Source organism: Hippocampus bargibanti, linkage group LG05, assembly GCF_051943395.1.
Source record: "Hippocampus bargibanti isolate YZ-2025 linkage group LG05, ASM5194339v1, whole genome shotgun sequence".
NCBI classification, from domain to species: Eukaryota; Metazoa; Chordata; class Actinopteri; order Syngnathiformes; family Syngnathidae; genus Hippocampus; species Hippocampus bargibanti.
This window is the reverse complement of record NC_142738.1, coordinates 27,123,759-27,137,500: the sequence shown is the minus strand read 5'-3', so window position 1 is coordinate 27,137,500 and position 13,742 is coordinate 27,123,759. Positions and strand designations below refer to the sequence as shown.

Below are 13,742 nucleotides of genomic sequence, written 5' to 3'. Positions count from 1 at the left end.
TGTGTATATATAAAATGTGTAAATAAAGTCTCGTTATATAGATAATTTCGGGAGTCTGAAAAAAACATCTATAACCGGACTATCGATATGTCCGATCCTGTGCCGAACTGCATGAAAAGGGGGCAATCAATGGGCGATCTTTGATATGGCATGTAATTTTCTCCTTAAGTTCATGGATTGCGTATCTAGCATGTTTTTGTACTGTAGTGAAGTGAAAAATAAACTCGTGCATTAAATAAAAACGTCATTTATTATTTTTATAACGCACTCTTGCAATAGTGACTCTGAGTAGCACTCGACATTGTTCTATACACACACCAGAGAAACCACGAACGCCAGCATATACATACTGTATGAAAAATAGTTATTATTGCAAGCGATAAAGATATCTGAATACAACACAATTAAATACATGTATGGAAAACAAAAACTGCAACGTTTACATTACTTAACGTTGATTAAGTATTCTGCGGCACGTCAAACTCTTTCATAATGGAGGATTTGCTCCTTGTTGGATTCTCCTCCATAGCCACTATTGCCTTGTACTTTGTTCCGAGGTCACAATTCTTACGTTATCCCATGGTTGAAATTGGTGTCGAACAACTGTATAAGAAGACTACAGTATGTTTCAGATGCTATTGCAGCTCTGCTACACAGTGCAATACAAGAAAGCTGGTCACGTGACCAACAGTGTGACCAATACAGATATCGCTAATGGTGGTACTGTATAGAAATCCTTAAGCAAATATCGATTCAGCTTAAGCTGCTTTTGTATCGATATAAGCAGAGCAAAATAGCTGGTGGGAGATGAAAAGGGCACCGTAGTCAGCGGATTATTGCAATAACCCGGTATCGTACTAAACGGAACTAATTATACATAGACTAGGAATTTGCCGGGAAATGAAAATAGTATTGTAATATGCAGTACTATCAATATAACCGATAGCGATATAACGAGACTTTACTGTACTTGCGTATCAATTCGAGCCATCAGGACTCCAATGTAGCGTCCCAGAAAATGCACAAAATGGCGCCCAAGCTCCGTTGGAAATGGACTGATTTCTCTGCTCGGAATTTGTCAACTAGAATCAAATAGTAGTCTTAGTGCAACACACAACGCTTCACCATTGCGTTATGTGTTCTCCTTTTAATTTCGCCACCAACATGGATCAACACGAAGTTTTCAGACCAAACAAAGTACCCAAAATGCATTGTGTGTCGCTTTCGCGGTCAGGGGCGTTCCAGACGTGACATTATGTCAGGCATCGTCATCAACTCGAAAACAAGACTTCCTGAATATTCAGCGCGAGTGTTAAAACGTAAAATATAGCTATATGCCGTGGAATCTTTGTAAAATACGCTCAGTAGAAGTCATTTGAAATGATTTTACAAATTATGGACACAACTTGTCCGGAGGCATCGGTTGTCCTTTACAACCTTAAAGGACAACCGACGTCACTTTTTTGTTTTTTAACTGACACCAGAAAAACGTTTTATAGCATCTAAAATACCCCAAAATGATATTTTTAGTCAAATGCAAAACACAAATAAAAATGACTTTAAGTGTCCAAAATCTGCAAAAAAATGGAGCTGCGAATTGGGCATTTTCACAAAGTCCCGCCCCCAGTTCGTGACATCACGCCAAGACGTCTTGCAATGCTCGTGAATCAAAACAATGGCTTCAGATTGGGAGGATATGCTTTCTTGTTACACATCCAGTTATGAATATGATTCAAATAGTTCTAAAAAGGAAAGCATACATGTTTGCAATCGATTAAAGAATTTATTTGTGCCATTTTGAGGCAACCATGAGGGAAAATCTCTCACCAAAAAAAGAGGCACAAAATGGCGGCATCCTGTGGCCACCTCCATTTACACAGGCTGGTAAATTTCTCATATTGCGCTTGGACGCGCTCTTCTGGCCTTCTGGCGGCTTTTGGGTGCAACACGAGGTCCCCAGACCAAACAAGTACAGCAAAATACGTTGACGTGATGGAAGGACCGCTACAATGCGTCTTTTTTACGGTGAAGGGCGATCCTTTAGTGACGTCACGTACGGACTTGTCACCAACTCAAAAACAAGACTTCCTCAATATTCAGCGCGAGTCTTAAAACGGAAAATATAGCTATATGCGGTGGAATCTTTGTAAAATACGCTCAGTAGAAGTCATTTGAAGCCATTTTACAAATTATGGACACAACTTGTCCGGAGACGTCGGTTGTCCTTTAAACATCTTATTAGAGCACCTGATACACATGTTCCCAATGAGGTGACCGGCGCCTTCAAGAATGACATTTGTAGTCTGGGGCCATGTTTCCAAATACTATTGCTCACCAGTGATATGGGACGTTGTAATTATCTGAAATTTATAGTTGCAGAGATTTCTGAAATAAATGTTTCATATTGCTTTTTTTAAACCATTATTGTAGCTATGATGTACAGTGAGACCTCAACTTACGAACTTAATTGGTTCCCTGACAGAGTGTGTAACGTGAAAAGTGTGTATCTCAAAAAAAATTCCCATAGGAAACCATTAAAATTGGAATAATCCGTTCCCGGGTATCCATAAAATATACTTTTCAACTAAATAAGCCTTAAAACTACACACAATATACCTTATTCTATGTATAATAAATGTGCTATTGTATTGCAATGAAAGAAATACACTGCATAAAGTCACTTTATTTACATTTGTGATGGTCATTTATGGCTTGATGGAATGGCGTTGGAGGTCGAAGGTCATAGGGAATTGCATGAGGACTGTAATTAAAGAAATAAACTGTGCTGTAAAATAAAGTTTTATTTACCTTTTTGATGGTCGTTGATGGCTTATGGAAGGAGAGTCACCTTCCAGAAGGACTGTTGGTGCTGTTTGGTCGTGTGCTTCCGCCGAAGATCACTCCTCCAGCCGTGGTGGGTGTGTATTATGAAAATAGTGCTTATTATAAGGTTTAATTTTCATAAATTTGACATTTGTAAGATGAAAAGTTTGTAAGTTAAGGTGTTTGTAAATTGAGGTCTCACTGTATATCTCAGTTGAAAAAGATTGTCGACCCCTCGCTTGGTACCAGAACACCCTAGAATTAATTATATTTTTAAATCGATTGTTTTTACACATGAATATCTTTACTAGCTTCATTTCAGTTGCAGAAACTGGTACAAGTGACCAATTATGAATGCAAATTTCCCTGTTGTGGGACGAATAAAGGTTTTCTGATTTTTTTTTTTTTTTTTATTCTGAAAATGAAACAAAATATTGAACAATGGCCATCACGCCACATTGTTTTTTAGGAGGCACTACCAAAATCATTGACTTTGCAAAATGCACTACGCACCTTGATCGCATTACACAAGGAAACCCTGCTAATGTAATTTTTGTCTGCTCATATACATATCACATTGTGGACCGAGGGAACTCAGTGAAATGGTATTGTCTTGCATTGATATTCTGTTAGTGTATTGGTAGCAACTCTTTTTAAAACATATTTTAACCCATTTTATGGACATAACTGTCGTCTCCATCTAGATTCTAGAAGGTCCGGCCTTGCACAGAATTTAGGGCTTTAGATACTCCTTTTTCACCAAAGTTATTTACGGCTTAAACATCCTGCACAAGCGCCAGATTACAAACTTATCAGTTCATGGAAAAGACAACCAATTAAAATATCTATGTTTTACTGCTTGCAGCTGTTGATGCTCAGAACGCCCAGAGGCGTGGCATTATAATCAAGAAAACTATGTTTTACTAATATATCACTTTAATTTACATATACTCTCAATGAATAGCTTGGCAGAGAGGCGCAGAATTCAGACGTCATTTGATGACTGCGTCTCCTGCCGGCAGTGGGGACAATCTTTCTGGTTCCGAGTCTCTGTCCACGGTGTCTGGCTGTCATATCTCTGACAACAACTGAACAAATCTCTGTAATAGTGTAAGCAGCGAAATATAATGACTCATTATGAAAGGAAATTAACATGAAGCCTCTCAGCTTTTGGACCATAGAGTCTGAGAAGCACCCATAGGATTTTTTGGAACATCTGCATCGAACTAAGCAGGGTCACGATGACTGACTTTGGCAATACTTAAAAAAAGGTTTATCTTGTTAGTGTGCCAATGCACCAAAGTGAGGACAAAATTATTAAAATTAAACCTAATTCGATATTTACAGATGGTTTGTTATTCTTAAGCCTCTCAGGAGATATGCTACAAAAATGCTCTATGGTACTGTGCTAATTTTATTTATTTTGTTTGCAAGGAATAAATCCCAAGGTGTGTTTTAAACACGTTTTGAAACATGTTTTTTTGCCCAATTTTTATGTCAACCCCTCTGATGCGATTTCTTTACTGTAACCTGCCTTCTGCAGGAGAGGAAGAAGAGGAAATGGTGCCGACAGTGGATCCTTATGAGCTCATGCAAGCTGTGGATATTCTTTCCAAGTTGCCTAAAGACTTTTATGATAAAATTGTGAGTGTAAAAAGCTGAAGTGTATGCAGTGGTCACATTCTCCCAAGAGTTAATCACATGCGTTGTTTTACTTATTTTTAATTCAGAATGCAAATTTGTGTTTTTGCAGGAAGCTAAAAAGTGGCAAGAGAGGAAAGAAGCTCTGGAGGCTGTTGAATCCTTGTCGAAGAACCTGAAATTGGAGAGTGGGGACTATGGAGATCTCGTTAGAGCTCTCAAGAAGGTACTTGGTTATCAAGTCAATTGACCAATGTGTTGCTGGTGCTGTGCAGTAAGCTAAGGCTTCCCTGGGTGAATACCAATCACTTTAACCCCCCACCAACTTTGCCTCACTATAGAAACAGTGTCTAAGGCCAATCAATGATGCATAATCCAAACTTTCCCGACCAGCGGTCTGCAAGACTCACATGGCGTGGCACCTTTTCAAAAATGTTTGACAATGGAAAAAGATCAGGGAGGGAAATATATTTTTTGTTTTAATGTGGTTTCTGCAGAATGACAAACATGACACAAACATTGTTCACACTTTCCAAATCGGTAAAAATTTGGAGTTAGATGCGTTTCAATGTTTGCATTTCGCTTCTTGTTTTTCTATTTGCACAAACTCCGACAGCCATTACAACTTAAAAGCACTGCAGTTCTTTCTTATTTGGGTTTGGGAGTCGACGTGTCACATTCACTGCCCAGTCATTTTGCCTTGATAAAGGATTAGCTTTAGCGTCACTCATTGCCACCACTGTCAATGCCGTGATTGGCTACAAAGCGTCATTGTATTGTGTGATCGGCTGGACACTTGTCACCCACTGAATTACACAGTAAATTAATGCAGACAAATAATTACTGTATATATTAAATTCATTTGCATTTCGTTCGCTACGCCGGTTAGGTTTTCTTGTGCACCAAAGCGCAGTTGCTTAGAGTGAACATTGGTGCCATTGAATCTCTGTTAAACATAAATCTAAATGAAATATAACTTTCGTTGTAATGCCTTGCGCCCCTGACTTCGCTTTTCTTGAAGCATAAATCAATTTAGCTAGCTGCTGTTGTTCCCTACCGACATTGAAGTGTACAACACGATTACAATGTCAGGCTGTGCATGCGTACATATTGGATAATTTCCCATAGCCGCAGCACAGCGTTTGACAAACACCGTTCTCGACAAACAAAATCCACCCTTTAGTTGGAGCTAAAAAGCCTGCGCTCAATTAATGATTTATCTCCGGCGGTTATACACACTGGTGATTCCTTGTCATGAAACTAGATAAATGATTGAATTATTATTGAGTTTATTGGATCATTGGCACATTATTAGATGTCCCAAAAACTAAGCGGAGGCTCAGAGGGGGTCGAGCCTTTTCCGTTGCTGGTCCCACTCTCTGCCACTGAACATTCGGAAAGGCCTCCCCGTGGCCCATCTTTAAGACTCATCTCGAAACTCACTTGGACTCATTGGTATTCGACTCGGCATGATTCCGACTTGATCTTGGTTTTACTCCCTGGTGCTTTCTACTATCTTCTTCACTGCTTTTTTCCTGTGTATGATAGCTGTCAATGTTAAGCGCTTTGTTACAGCTTTAGCTGTTCTTAAAGTGCTATATAAATCAGAATCCGAAAACCTTTACTTGTCCCACAATGGGGAAATTTTGAGTCCACAGCAGCAATTTGAAAGGGGATGGGGTGGGGGGGGGGGGGTGAAAGGATAGAAAACAAGATATTCTTAAATCAATATATATTGTATTGTATTGTGTGGTTAGTCACCAAAAAAAGTATGAACTTCAATGGTACATTCCAGCCTCACTTGTGGTTATTTATGATAGTTACAGTACTGTCTGATTTGTCTTAGGTTGTGGGGAAAGATGCCAATGTCATGCTGGTTTCAATGGCAGCTAAATGTCTGTCCGGACTGGCCTCTGGTCTCAGGAAGAAATTTGGAACATATGCAGGACAGGTAAGAGTAATTAACCTATTAAGTAACTATTTTGGGAACCTCTCTCAGCACACACAATTATTACCTGCAATTGTCTGCTTACATCAAAAGACCACCATAGTTTTTTACCTACCCCATGCAGCCATTTTGTTTTTCATTTGTTTTTTGTTGTCTTTCTCTATGTCCGTGAGTTAAAATGACTCAACATACAGGAAAGATTGTCTTTTTGACATTGGACGAGGATCTCTGAGGGCAAACCACGGTGGTTGCCCCGTGATCGCACTTAGAGTTCCTTGTCCTCCAGTCGGACTTTTATTGTTTAGATATGCAAAATACAAGGAAAACACTGCCCCCCCGTTATTTGCATACCGCACATCCGGTCTGGCACCTTGGTCGTGATCTGATTCCCTTGGTTTGAGCTTTGAACCACACATACGTTGACACAATTCAGGCTGGTCTACAACAACTCAGCAAGTTGCAGACTTCACACATGACAAATGTTCGCCTGGGCATGACACCTGTTTCCAAACTGTCTTTTGATTTTCAACACTTAATTCCCAAATTGTTTATTGCCACTTTGTGACATGAGTCTAGTCTTCTACTAGTGCAGCGTGTTCTACCGGAAACAAATTCCTTGTGTGTTCTACATACTTGGCAATAAAGATGATTCTGATTCTCCCATCTGTTCGCCCCCTTGCTTTGGAGTGACATCTGTCGACTTCAAAGGTCCCTCCGGCCAAATGCCCGACACATTTGTGCACAGGCATTTGGCGGTGCTGAATACGCACCGAAACGTGCCCAAATTAAATGACATTTTAAACATGATACAATGTTGCTTGTAGATTTTCAATCATTTAATTGTTAAGGTCACTACTAGAATATGTATTTTTTTTCTTTCCAGATTTATGTAAAACTACAGATCACCATGATGACCACACCATCCAGTTCTGGATGTTATTTCCTGCATGTTCTCTTTATGACAATCGGCCGACTAAATAAAAATACATCAAAATATTTTTGATGTTGATCTGTACAATTAAAAACAAATAACCCAGGAAGAATCAGATGCATTTAATTGAAATTATTTACCTATTCCCAAATAAGTGGTGCAAAACCCTCCCTCCATCCCCAGGTTGTCCCAACTATTCTGGAAAAGTTCAAGGAGAAGAAGCTTCAAGTTGTCCAAGCCCTGCAAGAGGCCATTGATGCCATTTTTCTGACTGTAAGTATGCATAGTTTATAAGCATAGAACATGTCTAATTACCTGATCAAAATAGTATCTCAAAAAGAATAATGTAGCTAGTACAGTTGAAGGCACAAAAACATCCCTTGTTGGCAATTCTGCTACTTGTGACCCTGGCAATTGAGTTAACTCTTGAGTTGAAGAAACTGTTTTTGTGATGAGTGATCTGTGTTTTTCCAAATAGCCCAGGTATTTGGGATTTTTCAGGAGAAGGGATTATCTTTCTAGTCTTCTCCAAATGAAAATATTTTCTATCTGTATTGCATGTATTGTGTTGGGTCCTGTGGACCCCGAATACAATTAAAAGGGATTTATTCGGAGAATATAAAAGCAATATCTCTTTGACATTAAAATGTTTTGAAACAATCTAAAGTTGTAAAAAAATATATAATGATGTGATAAATACTATTTTATTTTTATAAAGTGTTTCTAAATTAATATTCGTAAATTAATTTACTTAACGACTTTTGTGAAATTGTGTAATTAAGATAGCAGACCCAACAAAACATGGATGTGGCTTTAATTGGGACTCATAAGAGTGATCCTGTATGAAATATAGCAACTTTGAATAACATGAGATGTTGGAAACTGGGAAGTTTGCTGTCAATATAATTAACAATTTAATATATTTGAAAACCTGAAAATAGTATTTTTGCTCATATTAGTGCTGATCAATTGTACTCATTTTAACCAAATAGGGCATGCAGAGTTATTCTGAAGTAGAGATGATGCTTGTGCACCCTGTACTATCGGAGACAAAATTCCTTGTGTGCTTTGACCTGGCCAATTAAAAATGATTCCCGAGAAACAATTTTGCTTGGATGACTTGCGTGGATTATGTTTCATTTTTGTTTGCACAAAACCCAATGTCGTGTAAATCTCTCCTCTAGACTACTCTACAAAGTCTGTCAGATGACATCCTGGCAGTGATGGATAATAAAAACCCTTCTATAAAGCAGCAAGCCTCTTTGTTTTTAGCCCGCTCTTTTAGACACTGCACTCAGGCTACACTGCCCAAGAGTGTACTCAAACCCTTCTGTGCTGCCCTTGTGAAGGTACATGCTTTCATATTATATAAGGGAAGAAAATAAGTCTGAATCGCTCCTCATCTGTACTTGTCTTTTTCTTCATCAGCAAGTAAATGACTCTGCCCCGGAGGTGCGTGATGCTGCCTTTGAAGCTTTGGGCACAGCCATGAAAGTTGTGGGCGAGAAAGCCGTTAACCCATACCTAGCTGATTTGGATAAACTAAAACTTGACAAGGTAAAATATGATGACCAGTCTGACAAAAAGTGAGCACTGTCTTTCTGATATTTGACCCTGGAGCCTTGCCGTTGGCTGTTGTCGTTTACAGATTAAAGAGTGTGCTGATAAAGTCGAACTTCCAGGAGGGAAGAAGGGTTCAGGAGCGGGAGGAGCTGTTGTAAAGAAGGCAGCTTCTAAAGCACCTCCTGCTGTTGAAGCTCAAACTAAATCCTCTGGCCCATCCAAGAAGACTTCTAGTGCAGCTATGAACAAGGTAACGTCTTCAATGTTTTAAAGTTACTTATACTATAATTCAAGAAGTACAGGACTTATATCACTTTTACCACATTGAGTTATTATTGACAAATCGTATTAGATTTGCCAATGGTGTAAGTTGTGCCATGTTTTGTTTTTTTCTGCAAATCAAATGTGTAAGATTGAGGAAGTGTTACTGAAACACAATTTCATGATCCATTAATCATTAAAAGGACCGCTTGGAATAGTCAAAAATACACTTTTTGAGTTTGTAGTAATCAAATATGACTGGTGCTCTTTGCGATCACAGGTCATCTGACGTACACACGCACATACACACACACACACCACTATTTGTCATGCGCTACCTTTGGCTAATAATGGTGAACTGTTTTTTTAATCTTTAATATGACAATTTCTTCAAAGTAAGATTTATGTACGAGAACTGAATCAATCTAAAACACTGTATATATCCTCCTCTGAGCTGTATGGAAAGTAGCTGTGGATTCTGAATGTCTCTGTAACAGTCTGCTGGTCCACCAAAGAAAGGCAAAGCAGTGTCTGCTTCAAGTGGGAAACCCAAAAAGAACATGGAAAGTAAAGACTTCACAGAAAGTGAACTGTCGGTGAGTCAAAACTCTGCCCTTTTTAAAATTGCATGTTCACAACAGCTTTGATCTTATTCAGGAGCCCCTCTGTAGTTGTGTTTTTCAAGCACTTGACTTAAAAATGATCTTATTTTATATGAAAATATGAAAAACTTCTTTGCCAAAGTATTTTTCATATACTACATATTACCCAACCCATAATGTTTGCGAAGCAGTCCAAAAAAGTCAGCCAGCTGTCAGGCGCTTGGTGAATATTGGAAACGTTCTTTCTTAAAATACTATCAACTCCAGGGTAACAGCTAGGAAAGTGTATTTGCAGTTATTGAAGAATGGCTTTATTTTTGCATGTTGTTAGGGCCATTATTTAATGAAGCAGGAACCAAAAGTAAGATAAAAAATTAGTTAATCTTTGGGACGGCACATAATGGAGCTGCCTGCACTAGTAGGTGCAATGGTAGGCGCGAGGGGAGAAGAGAGAGTGAGATGTTTGGGAAAGCTTTGTCAAGAGCGGCAGGATGGGACGCCATAGACCAGATGTATAAAAACTGAAGTCTGATAAAATAAAACATTAAGAAAATAAGATAATGTTTAAAATGTGGTCGTGTAGCGAATTGCCTAAACAATGTGGTAATGAGTTCTCCTGTTTTATTTTTATTTTTTTGTTACAATATTTTTGACCCTTGCAAGTAACCTGTTGCCGTTTTCCTGTCAGGTTGAGGTGTGTGAAGAACGGGCAGCCGAAGTGCTTCCTGCATCCTGTCTTGAACAGCTGTATTCAGCTAATTGGAAGGAGAGACTTGCCAGTATGGAAGAATTTCAGAGGGTAGTCTTTGTTTTATTGAGGAAATCTGACAATTTTTCTGCAGAGTTAGGCATATTTACCACATATTTACGCACACAAATGACTTGATGCGATCATTGTGTTAATCTTTGGTCAATGACAATTTGTTTTCAAGGTTTTCGTGGCCTGGTGGAAACGATAAGTCATGGTGGAAGCAATGTTAACTGATGGATTCATATTTCCTTCTAGGCTGTTGAGGATATGGATAAGACAGCGATGCCCTGCCAGGCTCTACTCAAGATGTTGGCCAAGAAACCAGGCTGGAAGGAAACAAACTTTCAGGTAACTTTTGTATTATGTTGACCGGAATTACTTCTGAATATAAATTAAACAAAATCATCCAGATAAAATAATGCAGTATTTCCATTGTCTGGTATCTGTTTTCTGAATTCCTTCCAATGTTTTGGACTGCTTTCTCCAGGTCATGCAGATGAAGCTCCACATTGTGGCCCTTATCGCTCAGAAGGGGCAATTTTCAAAGACATCGGCCTCTATAGTCTTGGATGGATTGGTGGATAAGGTTGGCGATATCAAATGTGGCGGAAATGCCAAGGAAGGAATGACTGCAATTGGGGAGGCTTGCTCGCTACCATGGACTGCTGAACAGGTTTTTTTCTTAAATATTTTCCAGAAAAGAAAGTAGGGTTGAGCAATATAAATACATAACATGATGAAAATGACTTTTTTTTTCAAGACATGTACTTAATGTATTAACGTTTGAATTGTTCATCAAATTAACACTAAAATCAATCGTTAAACTCCATATGGCTGGTGTGCGCATATGTGAAAGTGAGAAATTCTAGACACCCTTCACATTACATGAGGCAAGTAAACAACTTTGGCAATGTTCAGTGTGATGGACTCTGTGGTTGCGGTTTAACAGCCAAACCCAAAACCCACTAAACATGATTCCGCTCTAATCTGCTTCATAGCAGGTAGTCACTTAAAAAAATAATAATACGTTAACATATTTAATTACCAGTTTTTAAAAGTAACTAAATGTGATTACCATACTTATTTGGAAGTACATTTTTAACAAAATGGAAAATGTATAGTATGTATAACAATGTATGTATATAACAATGTAACAAATGTATAACAAAATGGAACTGTATAGTGCCACTTAGCAGTTTTTTTGACGACGATACTAGTGCAGCGTGTTCTACCGGAAACAAATTCCCTGTGTGTTCTACATACTTGGCAATAAAGATGATTCTGATTCTGATTCTGAACAGTGTCATTTATGAAAAATAACATTGCCTTTGTTGACTTGAATTCTGATATATTCATTAATCCTCCACCCCTACCAGAAAGTGGTTCAAGTGGTTGTGTAGGTTTATGACGGCTACACTGTATGCTTATATATTTTTACAGGTTGTGTCTTTAGCGTTTGCACAAAAGAACCCCAAGAACCAGGCAGAAACTCTGAACTGGCTGGCTGATGCCATGAAGGAATTTGGCTTTACTGGGTAATACATTTTTATTTGTTGAATTCATTTTCCACTCAAACAATTTTGACTACAAAATTGACTGGGCAAGGCTTTAGTAGAATTAAAGGAAACACTTCAAGAAAGCTGATATCGAACCTCCCCTTCTCAGTATAAACGTGAAGGGTTTTATCAACAACGTGAAGACAGCCCTTGGCGCAACTAACCCAGCTGTTCGGACAGCGGCAATTACCCTGCTGGGTGTTATGTATCTTTATATGGGAGCTCCACTACGCTTGTTCTTTGAAGATGAGAAACCAGCCCTCCTGTCCCAAATTGATGCAGCATTTGAGAAGGTAGTAGTTTTTTTGTAATGCTCACCGTGGTAACCATCTTTTTGTCTTCCTGTTAACAACAGAACAAAAAAAAAACCTACCTTCCTTTCTCTTTTGCATATTTGCATGCCAGATGGAAGGCCAGTCAGCTCCACCTCCAACAAGATTCACCAAGAAGACTGGCAATGAGGATGAATGTGACATTGCAGAGGAGCAAGAAGATGATGCAGGATCACAGGACATAATGGACTTATTGCCCAGAACAGAGATCAGGTGACTTGATAAAAATGTAATGTTTGCCATTTAAAGTTGTGAGTGCGTGTGTCAGTGCTGCCCCCCCAAAATAATAGATTAATTTATTAAGAGTTGGAATTAATTGACCCAATTGATCTATTTTAATCTAATCTAAAACTGCTTTGAAAACCCTTCATTTTCAAATCATGAAATTGTTGTGGAAGATAAGTGTGATGACAGTGATACCTCGCTTATTGCGATTAATGGTGACCATGTGCGAAAGACGAAAATCCATGAAACAGAATTAGCTCACCCCCCATAGGATTTTTTTGTGTTAGGGTTTGTGTGTACCAGTATGTTTAAAAAATATGAACAGTATTCATATGTGACATATTTGAGATAAAGACTATAGCAATATACAGTGAATCCTCAGTTTACGAACCCCTTGGCTTACGAACTTTTCGGTTTACGAATTTTAAATTTATGAAAAATTTACATTGTCATACGAACTATTTTTCGGGATACAGACGGAAATGGCAAAAGAAAATGGCAGCCGGCTTGTTTTGGCCCTCTATTCCCCTCCCCCAGTCGTTGGTTAAAGCCATGCGATTGGTCAAGAGAACGCTGCAGTGAGGGGGGGGGGGGGGGGTTACAGAGAGAGAGTGAAGACTTTCTCCAAAAAAGAAAATGGCTGTCTGCATTTTTTGTCCTCTATTCCCCGCCCCCAGTCTTCAGTTAAAGCCATGTGATTGGTCAAGAACGCAGCAGTGAGCCAGCAGCCAGTTTAAACATTAAAGAGACATGCAGACGCCAGAGGGAGAGTGACAAAATGGATAGAAAACGGTGAAATTTTGATTCGTTTAAACTTCGATAGTTCAAAGGCAGAGTGCAGACTGCAAGGTTAAAATTCCCATCAATCAGGCTCCACGAATAATCCGCACTAGCCATCAGTTCAATTTGAATGAAAAGACAAGCAAGGGAACCAGCTATTAATGATATTTCTAGTGTGTCTGCTTGCATCTGTTGCTGTCGCAATATCACAACTTCCAAGATGTACAACCCAGAGCTCCTTGAGACACTTTATGCAAAAAGCTATCCATTCCATCAAGCCATCAACGACCATCACAAAGGTAAATAAAACGACTTTATTATACTGTACA

The 13,742-nt window shown here is 38.8% G+C and overlaps 1 protein-coding gene across 3 annotated transcripts in view; it reads left to right on the top strand.

Moving 5' to 3' along the window:
- The window catches only part of ckap5 (cytoskeleton associated protein 5), a 64,207-nt gene that overhangs the window by 8,173 nt on the left and 42,292 nt on the right, over positions 1 to 13,742 (top strand). For all 3 annotated transcript variants that reach the window (XM_088997532.1, XM_088997531.1, XM_088997530.1), the window contains exons 7-20: positions 4,367 to 4,467; positions 4,577 to 4,690; positions 6,311 to 6,415; positions 7,527 to 7,616; positions 8,528 to 8,692; positions 8,772 to 8,900; positions 8,992 to 9,156; positions 9,665 to 9,763; positions 10,458 to 10,568; positions 10,776 to 10,868; positions 11,008 to 11,193; positions 11,961 to 12,055; positions 12,186 to 12,369; positions 12,482 to 12,621. In XM_088997532.1, coding sequence (XP_088853658.1) covers positions 4,367 to 4,467; positions 4,577 to 4,690; positions 6,311 to 6,415; positions 7,527 to 7,616; positions 8,528 to 8,692; positions 8,772 to 8,900; positions 8,992 to 9,156; positions 9,665 to 9,763; positions 10,458 to 10,568; positions 10,776 to 10,868; positions 11,008 to 11,193; positions 11,961 to 12,055; positions 12,186 to 12,369; positions 12,482 to 12,621 — 1,777 coding nt within the window. The remainder of the gene's footprint in view (positions 1 to 4,366; positions 4,468 to 4,576; positions 4,691 to 6,310; positions 6,416 to 7,526; positions 7,617 to 8,527; positions 8,693 to 8,771; positions 8,901 to 8,991; positions 9,157 to 9,664; positions 9,764 to 10,457; positions 10,569 to 10,775; positions 10,869 to 11,007; positions 11,194 to 11,960; positions 12,056 to 12,185; positions 12,370 to 12,481; positions 12,622 to 13,742) is intronic.